We start from the raw sequence: 19,933 nt of genomic DNA, 5'->3' as shown, positions 1-19,933 counted from the left end.
AAAAAAAAAGACGAGTGATCAAGATTGAAAGAAAGAATAAGGGTAATTTATATGCATACTCGAAAAACAAGCGGTTAACCAAACTTCGTTGATCAAAGGAAAGAAAAAAGGGTTGATTTATGCGGTCCAAAAAGAGGCGGTTAAGGAAAGACGATAATTGAAAAGAATATGGAAAATGATTTGTATGATTCGAAGGAAGCACAGTTGATGAGATGATCGAAGGAAAGAAAAAAAGGGTGGTTGACGAGAGACCGTAACTTGAAGAGAAAAAGGAAGGGATTCTTGTGGTTTACATCCAAAAGTAGGCGGTTGATGAGAAACGATGATGAAAAGGAAAGAAATAATGATTGGAAGGAAAATAGTGGATAGGGGAAGGAAGAGAAGAAAGAAGGAGGAAGAGTTATTGACCAGTCTAGCAATGATAGCCTTGGTGGATAGGGAAAAGGATGGATGAGTGAGGCACCGCTTTGAGAACATTTAATGTGACACGCAATGCTTCCTTCCACCATCGTGAAAATAGAATGACCGGCATTGTTACATCTCTCTTTGTACGTTAGGGACGGGTAAAGTGAATTTAGTCAGCGAATGGGCGAACCTTCCAGCGTCCCTTCGCCTTTTCTCCCTCGGTCGGGAAATAAAGGCAACAAGGCGGATCTCGTTCGTCCGTTTGGTGAGAATGAAATTTTGCCTAATGGAACTTTTGTTTCGACCACTCTTTCGACGAGCGAAAATAAATTATTGGGCAAACGTGGAACGATGCAGCGCGGGACGATTGAGAGTTGATTCCTTTGAAGTGACGTATTCAAAGGACGATTGTGTCTGAAAGAATTAATTTGATGAGATAAATCGTCCTCGTGAGTCTGTAGGTGTTGATCGTTATCGGTAAAATATTTACAGTAAATGAATGTAACGAATAATCGGATAAAATGAAACAAATAATTTTTTTCAATCTTATCGAGTTTTAAAGTAAATAGGCAAAGGTGTTATATTCAAAGAAATTTGAATAAGTTCATAGCACACCTACTAGCGATCTTAGTTGTCGCAATAGCAGTTTCATCACAATTCCATAGGCAAAAAAGGAACCTCTCTGAGTCACGAGTCACTGAATCACAACATAGTCCTATTGCATTCTCCTAAATGATGAATAGGCTTGATTCTGGCTTTATTTTTGCCAGCTGAAGCATAAATGAAAAAAGCCAGTGTTCCTATCAGAACGAGATTGATAGAGCAATCAAATTGCATATAAAATGATATTTTTGTAATAATTTACTTAAATGTTAATCTTCTTTAGTTAGTCTTCTAAATAGTAAATTACTAATATGTAATCTTTTTGGCAAAATCTGCATTATCGAAACATGAAAATATTTTATTAATTTGGGTCGCGTTAAAATTTGATTGAATTGCATAGAATCGAAATTAACATTCAATTTTTAATGATTTTATTTAAAAATTCTAAGAAAAAAATAAATAAAAAAAATAAAATGAAAAGAAGATTTCTTTAAATAAAATAGTTTTCCATTTCTTTTAATCATATTGCTCCATTTTCACATTTGACGACTTCGGTTTAGAATGTATCTAATTTAGCACAAAGTGCTACTAATTTATATTCAAGCATTTAACGGTCAGACCACGAGTCGCCTTTTGCGTCATTAATTTATTTCGTTGCGTCCAGTCTCTCCTTTTCTTCGCTTGTATTCGTCGCCTGATCGCTTTTCTGCCCGAGACGTGTAGTCTACCGTCCGGTGCCCGCTTTTAAATCTCGTTAAATCGCGACAACCGTTCAAACGCAAACTCAGCTCGAACGTCAATGCATGTGCATGTATCTTAAGACGGCGTCAAATCGCTCGTAAAATCTAATAACGACACGTCGGTATCGGTTTCGAAGGACAACTAACAAGAACTCGAGAGTCTCATTCGTGAAAGCGGATGTTTACGTGTACGATCATGAATATTCGCTTATTTTTAATGAGAATCGATAAATGAAACGCGTAAAAAGATTTAACATAATAACTTGTAATAAAAACAGTTGGATTGAAATGAATGAGACTGGTATTCAAATGAGTGACAAATGCAGATATATAATTCTTAACATCTTGATATTTGATCTTTATATATTTTTATCTTTATATTTGATCTATTTTTAATAAAATTTTCATTTTATTCTAAAAATTGTGAATTTTTATTCGCTTAATATAAATTTTATTACGAGAAATTATGATGGGTCATAAAAAATCATTTTATGAGAAAATTACATATAAAATGCAGAATTTAATAATTAAATGTTTCATTCAATGATATATATCAATTATAAACTCGAAAATTTTTTATTATCAAAATATTATTTGTGCGTAAAATATATTATATTAAAATATATTATATTAATATATATTATATTATATTATATTATATTATATTAATATATTAAATTAAAAATTTTTTTTGTACTACATTTTATAAAATATATATTGATTTAATATTTTATGTAATTTATATATCTTATTTTTTAAAAACATAAGATATCCTAAAATTTTTGATATTATTTTATTATTTTATCGAATGATTGTTATTGTTCGATAAAGCAAAAATCAGAATTCAAGTTTTAACCTGATAAAATATCGTTCATCAGAACATGAAAACTTTTTTTATTAATATATTACAAAGTTCATGTTCATATTACAAAGTATCTACATATTTGCAAAAATCTATATTTTTCCTAAATACGGTTATAAGCATATATTTTTATAAAAGAGATTCTCTTGCAAATGGATAAAATATAATAATTATTAAAAGTAAAATAGTTTTTTCATATAATTTCATAAAAGTTGTAAAATAATTAATAATGGACATCAAAATTAAAGTATTATGATTGTTATTTATTCGTATATAATACAGATATTCGGTTTTATAAACAAAAACTTATTATTTTCATAAGAATACAAGTTTTATTAAAATTTAATTATCAAGACAATTTGATTATTAATCAATGATATATTTGTTATTATTTATACATTTATATGTACATTATTTATACATTTTTCATGTTACTATTAACATCAACAAATATTGTCAATCACTAATGATAATATTAGCAATCTGAGCGCTTCTTGCTTTTATACAAACGTCTTCGTCTTGTTCAGTGATCAAAAGAGCTCTTACTTAGCGACAACTTTCCCTTTTCAAACGATCGCAAAGGCGTCTGCGCATGCGCGCTGCACACAAAATTGTCGTGTATGCGCGCGCCGCTAATGTAACGCGACAAATATATTACGTTATAAGATCATACCGCAGTTCGATTTCACGAACCGCAGAAATGCAGCATAGAAAGCTGCGTTGAGCATATAATCAAATAAATTCTTTTTCTATCGAATTATAAATTACATATAAATGTATTCAACGTCTACGATATGTTTTTCTCCAGATTTTTCTCCTTTTTTATCATATCATGAATAAGAATTTTGTGAACTTTGAAATATATATATATAATAATCGATGGCTTGAAATAAGTAAACTCTTATCTTCATATTTATAAATTTATCGAATTATGTGCACATGTCAATACTTGTATCGATAAAATGTAGAAGACTTATAAAGCGTATAAAATCAGGTACAGAGAAATATTACGATTTTGCATTACGATATTTATTATACAATTCGATAATTTTTGATCCGATATAATAAAACGATACAACATAGATTGTAATTTGACTTAATAAAATTAAATAGAAAGATCAAAATTAAAATATGTTTTATTTTCTAGTCATACTTTAAATGACATTTAATAATAATTCATATTATTTGTATTTAAGTTACATAACAAATTGTGTTTAATTAAACATAATTATTTCTTTTTGTAAAATTATTCAACTTTACATTATTGGGATATAATAATGACTATATATAACTTGAAAAAACATATGTGACATATGTGTTACATACAAATATTTAGTTCCGGTTTTTAATATTTTAATTATTTATTACTATAGACATTTTTATATTTCATAAAACATCCTATATATTTAAATTTAATTACTTGAATAAAAATTATAATGCAAAATTATTTATTTTTCAAAACATAATTAATAATTAATTAAATTATTAATTTTTTTTTCTGTTTGTAGAACAAGACCAGCCAGAACCCTACTATACAGTTCCTAGGAAACGAAGGGGTAAGTGAATATTAGTTTTCATTATTTACATATTCGATACGATTATGCGACACATAGAAGTTTTCGATTTTTCTGTTCGTTCGATTGTAATCACGATCGATACTGTATGAAAGATTACAAAATCTATTGGTTATCCGCGATCAATCATATAAATCAACCGTGAATATTTTTTTACAAGAAACACAAACGATATTTATCAAATATTTATTAAGCGATAATATAAATATTTTTAATTCGCTTTTAGGAAGGTTATCTTAGTCATTTATGTTTCAGTTTATCGTGTTTAATGTCGTAAATCGGACAGATAAATAATTTTGAACAAATTTCGCAACTAGTTTAAAAACATCTGTATAAATGTTGTTATCTTTTATAGATTTAAAAAGAGAAATATTTTTTTTCTTTTATAATAAATATCTAATATGATATTTTGCAATACGTTTGATTCATTCTTTAAACACGAATTTAATTATTATAAATATATTATAAATATGTACAATTTTCTTTCTTGTAAAAAGATAAAAATTTTAATATAATTCTAATCTTAAAATGATTATATTATATATATATTTTTTTTTCGAAATTCTATTAAAAATCATTATCATCCTGATTTTTTTGAAATATTTGAAACATCAATAGATTTACTTCTATTTAGAATTATAAAAAATTTAAAGTATCAAAATTTTTTAAAATTTCTAATAGAAAATCATAGATATATCGAAGAATTTTTAGCTTATAAAATTCATGAGAGAAAAGATTGTATAATCATAATCCTTCCGAGAAATTACAGAGATTTGAAAAAAGCCGCGTTCATATAATCACATTTACAAGATTAGAAAAAAAAAAATTGTCCTCAAGCGCATGCGCCAGCTGCGCAGCACATGAATTCCTCATAGTTTCCGCGCGTTTTCCGCGAACCATCGTTAGCGATCGTTAAACTTTTCTCGGAAATTTTTCTGCCTCTGTGTATTGGATCGTGAGAATGTCTTCGAAATTCATTATAAATGCTTTGAAATTCATCACGCGTAGCATATTGAAAAACTGCAAGATATTAGAGTAAGCAAGAAAAAACTACGAGTGAGGTTATGTTCGTAAGACAGATTGATATGCGAGTCTGAATATATTAATTATAAAGTTTGAAGATTATCGAGAAATTTGAAAGTGTATATATAGATAAATAAGGCTTCGGAATAAAAATTATTTTATGATTTATAATAAATCATAGATAAGACTTTGACATATTGGTATTATATATCACATATATATAAAATATTCTAAAGAAAGATCTGGAAGTATTAAGATTTTAATATCTAATGAATATAGGTAAAATAAATTCCAAGGATTTTGTTAGATATGGAATATATAATAATTTAAAAAAAATAAAACGAAGAAACACGTAAATAAAATATATTCATAATCTTAAAAATAGAAAATAAATCTTATAAATAATCTTCTATTTAGGAATATCAATCAACAATGACGAATCAAAATGTAAATATAGAAGAAAAAAAAAATCTAACATGATGCGAGAGAAATCCAAAGAGCTTAGACGTTCAGAAACGAATAATAAATAAAATTTTTTGCATCTTTTTTTTTCATCAATATTATAAGAAAGATAATGGATAAGGGAAATGTAGAAGGCGAAAGGTAGTCAGGTGGTTCCTTACGAGAGATCCCTTTGTAAAAAGCAGCGAGAGTGAGAGGCGTGACACATCATCGATCGCGTGCACGATCTCCTGTTACAAGATACACATATACGCACATGCGTGTGAAAATATTTCGACATGGGATCGGAGGATCGGCGGCGATACTGCGCGTGTCCGTAGGCGTGGCCAGGCACAGCGTCGAAGGTTTCTACTACGGTGAAGGCGATCGAGGTCGTTCGAGCAAGGTTATACACCATTTTCTCCCGTGCCGTTCGTTGATTCGTTCATTCGTTGATCATTTCGATCGTTTCTCGAATAATCGCCAAACGTGGCGGTGAAGTCGACAGCCTGATTCTTCGGTCCTTCGCGATTCTCGTGATTTTCGAAGGCTGAAAGAGATCGTGTTTCGAGGTTGCATCGATTCTTGATGTCTTGGTTCCGGGATCCTGTGAAACTCGATGATTTTGAAATGGATTATCACTTAGTTTGAGACGGATTGCTTCTAGCATATATTTTTTTCTAGCATTTCTTTGCGATTTTATATGCAACTGATTGTAAAATGTTTTTGTGACATTTTAAATCTTGATTCAATGTAGAATATTAAGTTGAAATATTATTTTTTATCAGAATTAGAAATCTATTAACATACGATTGTTAAATCAAATTAAATCAATTGGGTTAACATAGAAATCTAATATTTGATATATAATTTGATATATAAATACATTAACATATAAATGGAAATATTGAAGAAGTTAAGTTAATAAATATTTAATATAAATTGTATAAATCATTTAATATATCGATCATATATGCTTACAATGAAAAAATCTGAAACATGATCAGTAATGAAATTCTCAGTTTAGAGAAAACGTGTAATTCGATATTTTTCTAAAATGATACCGGTTATCTCATAATGCTATTTACCTATATCGTAATTTCAATATTGGAAATCAATTCATCAGACTTAGAAAATTTGAGCATATTGTAGGATATTGATTTTTTAGACAGACAAATAAAATATGATTAATATTTTTAATTATCTTATGTTTATTCCTTCGTGAATTGAAGAATTATCCAGGATGATTTTCTTGTTAATTGTAAATGATGAATTTTAAGATATGCATTATGCAGCATATTCTTTATCGATGTTGTGAGTTTTTTTAATCTATCAGTAGGTATATGCATAAATATAAATGAATTTTATGCATGCGTTTATAAATAATAATTTATTGATGAATGAACATTGCATTTATTCATTTAGATGAATATTATTTTACATTTCCTGTTAGAATGAATACATTTATTCATATATTTTCTTTATAGTCAATGATACAATATTCACTTTCTCAAAAATTTAAAAATATCAAATTTGTTTGTTATAAATGAAATTAATTTTCTACGTAACTTTTAACCAATTTCTAAGAAAGCCCTTTTCTTCGGTTTTCTACGAATCCAAAAAGGAATATAAAGATGCAAAGATTTAGGAGTTAAGCCTAAAAAAGTCAAAGAGATATAAATATACAAATGTCCAGTCCAATGTTCCAACATTTACAAGTCTGCCGTGCTGTTTTATGAACATAGACGCCGATTATAATATATGCAGAGCCGAAAAAAAGTAACCTTGCCACCACTCGTAAAAGCTGTTGCACGCTCCTGGCCACGTCGTATCCTTTCACGAAGCCGTTGTTAATCACAGATTCGAAATCGCTTCTCCTTATGGAAGGAAGGGAAGGAAGGGTGACCGACCTGATCGCATCTTCGTCCGGTCGCGCTCGACTTTTCGGGCGTGGCAGACTGTCTCATCGATTAAGCGCCGTTTCGTGACGTTGCTCCAAGAGAACAACGAGCAAAGAAAGCTCTTGTGATGAGAAAAAATTTTTTGATGTTGATTTATCGTTGATTATTGATATGCGATTGAATAACAATGTTTTATTTTGATGTAGAGTGATTTTTATCGAGATAATCTTTTCTTTTTAGATAGATATTTATTTGTTGAATTGGTTTAATATTTAATTGAACTGGTTGATTCGAAAATAAAAATATTGAGGAAATTCAAGATTAAATTTTTGATAAATAAATATCAAGAATATGAATATTTCAAATAATATTATTCTTTTTTTTTAAAAATACATTAAATTGTATAAAAATATACAAGATTATCAATTTTAGGCAAAAAAGAAATAATTTTCAAGTGGAAATTTAAATAATAAATATCTTTCTGAAACATTCTTCATTGTTAAAACCAATACTTAAACTTGCAATATAAAAAGACTTTTTCAATTTTTATTACACCATCAGCAAATAACTGAAGATGATAATAGAAGCGAAACTTCCAGTTTTCAGCATCATGCATACAAAGTTCTTTCTTTCTTTCCATTTCATCTTTTATGTACCCTATAATTTAAGATAGTAATAGGATAATATTTCTAGGAATCAAAGCAAGCGAAGCTCGGAACTAATGGATCTTGTGGATGAACACAATGAAATAGTAATAATAATCACCTGTTGCGAGGATTGAAAAGAATACCGTTTTCTCTTTATAATGGATGCAGAAATAAAAGCATCCGTAGCCTTGTTTTATTAAGGCTTCATTCACATAACTGATTCTGTTTAGCCGCATTTACTCTGGTTGCTTTATCCTGACCTTTGACTGGCTTCCACTCTGGAAGATCCCCAAAGATCGATGCGCCTATGTTGACCTTTTCGCCATGCTGCTGCAATGAAACAAGCACACCTTAGGGCCATTCTCGTTTCAAGCTTCTAGAAAATTATTTTCTAATAAATTATTTCCAGTTTTAGACATATCATATTAAAATACTTTCTTTCAATATCTAAATATCTTTAAAATAAAAAAAAATAAATAAAAATTGAATTTATATATTTTTTTTTTCGCGTATTGAGATAAAGTTGAGAGAAAAATTTTAATTTAATTCGTCTTGATTAATTCGTGCTATGCTAATTTACACAATATCTGCTATGGAATCCTTGGAACCTGGATAGAAAGTAGTAATGTAGTTATCCGTCGCCAAGAAAAATCACATCGAATATTTATTCATTGGAAGGATTTTCACTAGTCACGTGTAAATCTTGTTTTTCTTCTTTTATATAAAATGATATATACATTTGAATTGGATTTACTTCTGAGAAAATAGATATAAATAACTTTTACATCGTTGAATAAATATTATTTATTTTATTTTGAATATTCTATTAATTTATTACAGTATCACTTGATACCACAGAAATTGTGTCAACTTGCTATTAAACGAACAGAAGTGCTCAATGCAATGCCCCAAAGCTTTTTATTTGCACGTTGAAACGAATTCGCACGGTTATCGCGAAACCCCAAACGCGTTACCTAGGGGCACAATTTAAAAATCAACAAACTCGCAGGATATCGGGTGTTATTACACGGTCGAAGGGATTTCCAGTTGCACGGCTTCTCTCGATGCTTGTGTGCCAGGAAGCTGCTGTTAAACGCAGCCACTCTCTCGCATCCGGGTATTTTCCTCGCGCCAGAGCAGATTCCAGTTAAATCTTTCTTCCTTTTTCTCTCTCTAACACGTATGTACACATCCGTCAAGTTTAATCCGTTGTCATCTCGGGCCAACGGAGACCGTTCGTGGATTAACCACATCTATATTTTCTCGATCCACGACAAACGACAGCCGAGTCACACAGACCTTCTCTGTTTTCTTTCATTCCGTACGTCGCCAACTCTATCTCTTTTCCACACTTTTTCACTCGTTTCCTCTTTCTGCACGATGCGGTTTATCACATGGCTATTTTCGACAACGTCTTTGGAAATCCCGTTTTCTTTTTCTATCCACATTTTTCTCTTTTTTTTTTTTTTGCAATATTTTCCCATTTGAACGCCTCGTTTCGTAAAAAAATTTTTGCCCAAGTCAGTATAGATATATAATCAAACAGACGTTGGAATGAACCATCGACCGTGACATCTTGATATTTTCGAGCTTGTGATTTTTACTTATTTATAGGCCGTTATATCGTCAGTGCTGCTCGTTAATACGACCGTTACGAAGACGTGGTGCTGCAGCGTCCGTAATAGAGGCCAAGTACACGCCATCCACGTGCATTCGTCAGCACGCTCTAGCGTCCTCATGGATCGTGTGGCGTTGGTTTCTCTATTTTGCTTTGTCCATGGCTTTGTTTCTTTGCGTATACGCGAATTAACATTTCACCATTCAAATCATGTATTTATATATATACATGTATACATATATGTTTTACATCTTAATAAAAGTATTGTTTAATCATATCTTCATATTCTTACAAATTTTTATGTTTTTTAATAAAGTGTTTTAATAATTTAGGTTAGATTTTTAAATTTTTTAATACGATGATCCTATGATAATTTATGACAAATTAAGTGTTTTATTCGAAAACATAACTGATTCAAAATAGAAAATATATTAATAAAATCGCTTTTAAGAGAACACCTAAACTTATCTCTTCTCGATATTTTTTATCGATTGAATTTATATTTTCGGATGAGACTGTATGTTGAAGATTATAAATGTTACATGAATTCAAATTACTTTTAAATAAAATGTATTAATTTACTGTCAAATAATAAAAAAATAATTAATTATGTTAATATTTTATCTATCTAAATTGATAATAAAAAATTTAATAATCATAAAATAAAATAGATTTATTCATTATTCAATAATTCAATAGTCAAATTATCAAAGATATACGAAGTTGATAGTTGTGTAAGTAGTTTGCACGTGTCGGAATTCGGGAGTGTAGAAAGTATTAGATTGAATGGCCGAGGAAAAATCTAAAAGCGAAATTTTATCTATATTATGCGATGTAAAAAACTTACTATACAAACTTTCACACGACACGCACACAATTATTACATGTATGAAAGTAAAATAATCACAATTTTAATTATACTATCAAGATATAAGAAGAAAAAAAATGATATACATGGCTTGAAAATCAGATCAAATTTTTTTTTCATTTCATTAAACAAAAAATGCCATTTCCTTATATCGCGTTATCTATGATACGTTAAACGTGAAGTTATATCTATGAACAAAGAAATCATCATGCACACAGTTCAATATATATGTGATCTGAATGTTTTTTTCTTTTTTCACCGTTTCTTTCTTCGTTTGTATTTTTTTCATTATTTTACCATGAGTAATTACATCAATATAATTCACTCATTTAGTAAATGTCCTTGTCGCGGTTGACGTATTCAGGAAGAATCGATTTGTATCTTGACCGATCTGTATTCGCTTATTTTCTATTTATGTAACGAATATGTACACGTTATATATCCACAGCAATTTCATATATAACAATACGATCGCGCGGTCTATGTGTGCGATAATCTTTTTTGCTCGTTCGTTGGAATAGATTCCCTTTCCTCTTGCTCTTTCGTTCAAACTACTCTCTCCTTCTTCGTCTCTCTTTCAGTCCGGTCAGAATTTATCTTCGTCCCAATACACGTCGTTCTTTTTTCCATTTTGACGTTCCTTGTCGAAGTATAATTTCACGTGCTCGCGGCCTCTGTGCTCGTATAAAAATACTTACGTATTTCAACGATAGCAACGGCCTTTCGTATATACGTGTATGGTTAGCATACGTAGAACCTGTGCACGCTTACCTTCACATTGTTGCCTTTCACTCGGTTTCTTACTGTCCGCTATGTATGTATATTTTATCCAAGAACAGCGCGTTATTGGCTCCGCTCGACAAACGTCAAGACACAAGACGTTGGCTTTTGGCTTTTTTTCGAAAGTGCCGCAGGTTGCTACCAAGAACATGTTGTACCAGGAAATCATGATGTTCTCAGACGTGACTTAAACTTGATTGGAAACGCGTTCCTATAATCGATCGTCGCACATCTTGTGGCGACATTTCATATAACTATATGTATTTAAATCTTCCTGGAAATGTTGAATTATCGTGTATATCTTGATCAGACGATGTTTTCCTGAATAATCAATCAAATCTTATTATTATTTTGTTTATATTTGATTAATCTATCAGATATATTCAACGATATGAAATTTTCAACATTTAATTCGCATTTATTAAAGAATTCATTGATTTCGTTATGACATAGAGTAACAGTATTCCAGTTTTCTTTACATGGGAATATTTTGTTCAAATCTTGTGAATCGCGGCGATTAAAGAGTAAAATGAGAAGCGGGAATCACCTTTGTATCCGGTAGCAACCGGAAACTCCACTCCATACGTTTTATTGTCTTTTTTTCTCGGCGATTGCTTCCTCCTCGCATGTTTGCGCGTGCACATACATTAAGTGCTACTCCACACGCAGTACGAAACGCACGTTTCTTTTGCTTAAGGCGATATTTCATGACACGCTGTTGTAACAGTTACTTTTACGCATGACCCACTTGCTATTCCAACAGTCGAATCTAAGTACTACAATAAAAAGTAGGTCAGTTTAAAGTAATTGCCGGTTTTGTGTATTAACACTAAACTAGTCCAGACGAATGGATTTTTGATAGTCATTTTTCAACCAATGGAACAAATATTGAAACGTTATTAGTTATATTAAACTTCTACCGTAACGACTTCTTCTTCGGTTATTTTGCTCTTTTACGATTATGAGAAATGATTTGCAATATCTCAAACTTTCTTATCTACAATGTAGCAAATTATCAGAAGTGTACGAAAAGAGGAATGACATAAACATGAAAAATAAAGATCATGTATCAATCAACAAAAAGTTTCCAAGAAGAATTGATATTCACAAAATTCTTGGAATTGATAATATTTACTATAATATATTCAATATACAACATTGAGATTATTATTATCGCATGAAAAATAATTCCAAAATTAAAATTAAGAAAAGCCCCTAAAAGAAAAACATTTTATCATTATTATATTCATCATAACTTAAAACAATTATTCTTTTTAAACACCTACAAATTAATCTTTAAATTTAAAAAAAGATAAATTAAATTCTTGAAACGAATCTCCATCAAAAGGATACTAAATCAATGAAAGATCTTTATTTGATTCCTCTCGTAGTATCCTTTCATGTGATAAAATTTAGTCTGAAAACTGCCCTATCCCAGCATCGTTCCAGTTGCTTTTATGAGTGCATGGAAACGCGGCGTAACGAATTACGATGGTCGCTCGGCATCGACAGGATCGGCGTCGAATGCGGGATATTTTATATAGGAGTATCTTTATCGTATGCGGCCTTGCACGTATGTAGAAGATATGCGGGTGTTGCGCTCTTCACCATTAATTTTCTCTCCCTTTTTCGTTCATCGTTCATTCACGCGGTGTGTTACATGCCTATGACGTGCCCGATAATATTCCGTGTTACACATGTGCATTCACATGTATTATCTTGGCTCTCGCTCTTCTGAGAAATTACCGGGATTTTTCTAGTTCTTTTATTTTTTTATTTTTTTTGCAGTTCGTTGAAATACAGGTTGAGTCGTTTGTATAGGGACGATCTAAAGGACATTATTTATTTTTATTTGAATATATCACCATTTTGATGTATGTACAAAATTTGATGTAAGTACGAAATTCTGTAATTAACATAATTTAATTTAAATAATTTTAAAGTAAACATGAAATAAAAACCGATACATTTGAAAGAGTGAATTTTTAAGTTATTGATTATACTATGTTTAAATTATACATGGTAAATAATTTTAAATTTATTATCTATATAAACAAATAATAGAAATTTGAAGCATTTCTTTCGTCGTACCTGACAGTTTTAAAAATATGTCAATAATATATCAATAATATTATCATATAATAATAATAAGTTCTTATATTTAAATTATAGATATAAATTGACTAGTTTTCAAAGTTGAAAACGCAAACTTGTTTACAAAAAAGGATTAAAAAAAAAAATTTATTAGTTTTTTTTATCATACCTGATAGTTTTCCAAATGCATCATTAATATTTTTGTATCATAGTAATAATAATATATCTAATCTAATGTCCTATTCACGAAATGATAACATATATATATATATATATATATATGTTTTAGTGTCGTAAAATAAAATCGACGCAATATACAGTGCACGAACAATTTGCTTTCTCTGACCGTTTCGAATTGTTGCTTTCGCCTTTGATTTAAAGACAAAACTGAACAGGTTCGCCGACGATAGAAAGGAAGCAAATCTTCAATACACATACACACACCTGTTTTATATCCCGTTCTCGAGTTTTATAACTCGTCTTTTGAACTCTTCGAGAATGCTGGAATATGCATTAATTAGGGAACTCATAATCGACAAGCCTCTTGCAAAATACTTAATATGCGCCATAAAAATTCAGATAATATATATTACATGGATCTTTGCAGACGAAATGGCCGAAATTCTTAATGAAATTTCCGATGCTCATAACTTTATAGCAAATAATATTTAATTTTAATCAAACGTTCCAAATTCGTCAGATTTCATATATGCATATTGACCATCATAAGACGAGATTATGAATATTAATTTTGCCTCTTAGAATTTTTTTCGAAAAAAGAAAAAGAAAACACGTTATTGCTTCTGTTGTAAAGAATCGCTGACCTAAGACAACGAAGAACTGACAGCCATATTATTTCGAGGATTAATAAAAGGTTTTTTTTTAATTTATTATAACATATACAATAACAACATATTTAATATAAAAAAAGAAAAAAGAAAAAAAGAAAGTACACTTTCAATTTTCGGTTAATTGATGATTTATTTAAATTCTATCTGAATTCTCAAATATTATATATAAGTCGATGACTTCTTAAATTCCGCCTTTTCCAAAGGTCATCTTTTATATAATCAAGTTACATTTTTTGTAAGTGACTCGATAAAATAAAATGCTAAAATATCGAATGTGAGGAATGAGAATATCCAGAATAAAAAGGAAGATGATACGGGATTTTACGACAATCTTTTTTATTTTATATTATTTCCATCAACTTTATCTTTTTCATTTACTCTTGCGGTGATACATTGTGATCTTGTTGTTGGCCAATCGCCGATCGGTTTTCTCACCGCGTCGACTTTTATTATTACGTTAAATGAAACAACATAATGGCGAAAAAGAAGGGGAGGAAGGGGGAGGGAGGGAAAGGCGAGCACCGTCTCAATTGGTCAACAGGCGAATAAAATTCAACTGGCAAACCGCGATGTCTGGCAAAACTGGTTCCAAAGACCTTTGCCAGGCTACGTTCCCTCTTACCAGTTCGCCAAGCCGCATGAGAAATGTGTCCCTGCTTCAAGACCGAGTGTAATATCGCGAACTGTTCGGAAATAAAGGTAGATAAAGGTGTGTAAAAATTTCCATGAAAATGGAAACGCGAATTGACGCGCGGAAATGGAAGGCGATTTCTTTTGCACGAATTTTTTCGATTCTTCTGCCTTTTACTTGATAATTTTTTATATTTTCTAGATATTTTTTTTTTTATTCTGGAACATTTTTATATATGTTGTGTTTAAATACATTATTAGATAACGGTTTTAAATATTTTTTTTCGAGTAATTATATTTTTTTATTTCGTATTTGCATAATGATATTTGCATGACAATATCACAAGTGCATCAATTTCTTCTCTCAATGTCTGACTTATGCAAAATCCGAATTGGAATAATAAATTTGTCAATTTTATTTCAATTAATCTAAATAGAAAAATGCTTCAAATTAACTTAATTTAATTATTTTAAATTATTGCTTATCTTTATTTCATATATAAATATAAAAATCGTTATTGATATATAATTTTGCAATTTGTCCGTGCGTCATGATAATGAGTAGGTATCCGATAAGGTATCCGAAAGGAACATTGTTTCGAGATTCTAAGAATCGATTATCATTGGAATGAATAAATTGGAAATTAATTACGTAAATTCTATTAGTCATTTGATATGATTCATTGCACATGTTATATTATTATTCGAGTAGAGAAATTTTTACGTTAAAAATAAAATTTATACGTGTTGATATGAAAGTTCGATAAAAACTTCATGATACATTAACATAACTCGTGATTCAAATAAAAACTTTGTACCTTATATCTTATATATTATATCTTGCTTAATTTTTTAATAGGTCGTAGATTCGATCACGTTGGCTTTATTAGATTATTGGAATTATTCTGAATATAAGGCAAGATCTATTATTAAGAGTAATTAATCGTTTAACATTCGTAAAACTTATCTTACGAATTAATTTCCCCTCACTTTCAAATTTTTCCTATACGAAATTTTTTTTTTTTTTTCGAAAGTTCAACAATTCTATCACCGTTCTCTCGTCGAAATCAGGTTTAAAACCTTCCTTATCGGAACACCATTCATCCTTTACCTTCGATCAATAATTCAACGAGTCAAATTTCCTACACAAAAAATTTTTCTTCTACAAACAAAATTCCCTCTCGTCGAAATCTATGAAAAATTACTTTTAGAAACGGTCCCCCTTATCGACAAAAAACCTAACGATAATTTCCAACTCCACAAACTTCGTATCTCTACGCTACGATTCGTCGATTTTCAATTTACCGATGGGAAAAAAATTGCCATTCCCGATGGCCATTCCCTTAGGAACATAACGCGGCAAGATAACGGCCCTAATGGAAAAGCCACGACCATCTACGACGCCATACCGAACTCTCATCGACTCGGTTGTTTGATCGGCTTATCTAACTACTCTCCCCTGTTTTTGGCTCGTGCGTAGATAATCCTCTTGCGATTCACTCGAGAAACGGAATAAATTCTATTCGAGCGAGAGAACCGCTTAACTTAACCCCGTTCCGCGTCCTTGTAAATCATGCATAGGACGCGAATCTGCAAGTTGCAATTTGGAACGCCTAGCCCCTTTATCTTTATGTGGTGGCGCTCGTGTGTATACAGGTATACAGGTCTCGTGAACGGTTCCACCGAACGATCCGAAACCTGTAAAACTGGATTCCCCCTTGTTCGTGTGCGATATACACATCGAAATTAGCCTCTCTCGTCGGCTGATATCATCGTCGAGGAGCTCCTTCGAGCTGTGTCCCGCTTCGGTTTTCAGCCTCGTTCGATTTCATTCTCGATCGTGATCCTCTTTCGATGAATTTTCAGGTGAAAATCCGCCTTACGTCTGTCATACGTTTGCCGTACGAGTAGGATCGCTTTCGTCTCTCTGTGTCGTGAGAATTGTGAATGTAAAGTTTCTACAATATTTTTGTTTTCGAATATTTAAGTATATGGGGGGAGGGAGTGTCAACATATTGGTGGGAAAGTTTTAAAAGATTCGATCGAAAACAAACGCAAAAGTATACAAAGCCATTTGAGGCTTGTTTGTAATATATTAAATATTTATATGCGAGTTTGTATTAATGGAAGGAAGTTAATGATACGACGGGGACAGAGACGTCTCGCTTCATCTAATTAAATTAGTAAATAAATTATAATCCATATATTATTTGTATACCAATATATTTTTGTGTTCGTTTCGACAGACTTCTTCTATATTTGAATCCTTCAAAGGTATCTCCATATGTTAATATCCTGTATAAAAGTAGTACAGTAAATAAGTATATAAATATAATAAAGATAATGTATATTTAAAAGAAAATCTGAACTGAGCATGAAACCACTTATGAAATAGTGAAATCAAAATTGAATTTCGACAAGGTTTCATCAGAGTTTAAAATTCTCTTTTATATTTTGCTGAATAAAAATCAATGACAAAAAAAAAAAATAAAATTCAAATGGACGTATCGTTTCATTGCATATAATTATCCAATTTTTACATGTATTCAAACATGTCATGCTATTACAAATTTAATCGTTGTTAAGCTCTTATTGTTGCTTGCATTTGTAGATACTCGAACTTGGAGTATCAGGATACCCATTCGAGTATCCATTCAATTCAGATCCAAGTATTCGAATTGGAATGAGATTTGAGTGTCGAATACCTTTAGCCAGTAGTCGATAAATTATCGTTTAAATGATTCCTCGTGAATTTTACGGTCTCGTAATGTTATGAATGAATACTGAAATACGAGAAACGTATAGTATAGAATATGAGAATACAAGATGCACGTTCTAAAAAAGATAATAACGCAAGTTTGTTTGAGTTGTGTAGCTCGATAAGCGAACTATAAGATATCTTGACTAAGGATTTACGGGCGTGTTAACTCGAGTTGTCTTAAAATCACAAAATTATATATACTGCTTCATATTTTTTAAATTGATTTATATTCACCCGTGTTATCACTAGCGCATATTTCTTGCGAGTATGCACGTACTACATATGATGTAGTTAGTCTTTTGTTGCTCATAGAGCTACTGTTTAAATAAGGATGAAGAATGAATTTCATTCTTTTGCTGTTTATCTAATGATTTGTGCGTATATATACGCTTTGTTGGAAAAAAAATATATGTGTGTAAATATTGCAAGAAGTACAAGTGAAAGTTATTTGAACTTCAGAAGTGGTGTGTGTATGATGAAGAATTTCATGAAAACGAAGTTGGAAAAGCAGAAGTGAATACCAGATAAAATAAAATGAAAAAGAATGTTCTACGAAAATGAGGATTATTTGGAACATCTCATTAAAAACTTCAATTAAAAGAAGAAAAAAAATAAATTATAAAAATTGTTTATTAATCTTCTAAAATTCTAATCGATAAAAATTAATGAGAAAATGGAAGAAAAATAAATCGTATAATCTCGATTATTACTAAAAATAAAGGATCACAAAATCAATAAAATTTCGAAAAAAAATTCTTCCAAAGATATTGCGCGTGATTCATGCCGGTCGATGCACCCCATCTGTTTAGCCTGTTGCGCTCATGTTGGGACAAACATAACCTCTATGCCACCGATCGTTCTCATAAATCGTAATCTGCAACTCACCGTGACAAGTACGGAGCAGAGATCAGAAATATCCAAGGCTATCGAGGGATGGATTCACAGGAAGGAGACACATAAAAGAGCACATTACAAACACGTTAACAGAGAAACGTATTAGCATAACGTGAAAACACTTTATATACATCGTATTACGACATTATATAATTAGTTTCAACAAAAATAAATAATAAAATTTATTCTCGTATCTTATGTTATTACATCTTGAGCGTAAGAATAACAACATAATTTTGGTTAACGCGAAACTTGGAATTTTTAAATTATCCTCCAGAATTTAATTAATATCGAAAAATTAGAAATATAACAATATTGAAAGAGTTACTCAAGAAGAGTTACAATAAACAAATGATGGAATAACGGTTCACGCGTTATTTGTTCCTCGGGAACTGTTTCGAAACGATTGTTTTAAGTATGCAAGACGCGACACAAGCCATGAATATTAAACCGTTCGATAGGGTTCGATGAGATCCTAATTGCCGGGCAAAGAATTCGAGAGAATCGACCAATCGCGTTCCCGGGGATACACGTTGGATAGAAAATAAATGTTAACGAGTGTTCATGGACTAGTTAGCTTCCTGTTATCGGGTTTATTAATAAGTAATAATCGTACTTTCGTTCGTTGAATAGATTGCGGTAGTGTCTATCTTTAGAAAGGTTGGCACATGATAGTGCTTATTAATTAGGAAGGAATCTTAGGTGTCTTTTTAAGATGATAGGGTTGAAGCTATTACTTAAACCGGTTTTGTTATATAAATATCCGAATATCGGGTGAACCGGTTGGGTCTGATTGTTGTTTGATTTTTGGTTAGATAATATAAACAAAAAGATTGAATTATTATGTACAGCAGTGTTTCCCAATCTGGATCCTGGATCATTTTAATTATTTATTGTTAGGATATATTTATTGGGTTAAGAAATGTTCCATATATGTTCTGATATATTGAAATATTTTTCAATCCATTACTAATATAATTAATAATAATAAAAATATAGAAATTACATTACTTCATAATTAAATATCTGATTAATTAATTATTTTTTAATTTTGTTAATTATTAATGTAAAAGAGAATCTCTGAATACTATTAAAAAAAATGTATACAAAACTACATTCTCAAAGTTTGCTTACGTATTTGTTTTTATATCAATAAAAATTCTTTTAATATCAATAATATAATTTATATCGATCGTGAACTCAATTAATCAAGAAGAAAATAAAACGAGAGAATATATAAT

At 30.5% G+C, this 19,933-nt stretch overlaps 1 protein-coding gene across 2 annotated transcripts in view; it reads left to right on the top strand.

The window, feature by feature from the left end:
- LOC102678660 (RNA polymerase II elongation factor Ell) overlaps nucleotides 1-19,933 on the top strand; it is a 119,969-nt gene that overhangs the window by 43,806 nt on the left and 56,230 nt on the right. For both annotated transcript variants that reach the window (XM_031514551.1, XM_006608817.2), the window contains exon 2: nucleotides 4,119-4,166. In XM_031514551.1, coding sequence (XP_031370411.1) covers nucleotides 4,119-4,166 — 48 coding nt within the window. The remainder of the gene's footprint in view (nucleotides 1-4,118; nucleotides 4,167-19,933) is intronic.

This window comes from Apis dorsata, unplaced genomic scaffold (assembly GCF_000469605.1).
Source record: "Apis dorsata unplaced genomic scaffold, Apis dorsata 1.3 scaffold_44, whole genome shotgun sequence".
Taxonomy (NCBI): Eukaryota; Metazoa; Arthropoda; class Insecta; order Hymenoptera; family Apidae; genus Apis; species Apis dorsata.
The sequence above is the reverse complement of the archived record's forward strand: the minus strand, read 5'-3'. Positions and strand labels throughout refer to the sequence as shown.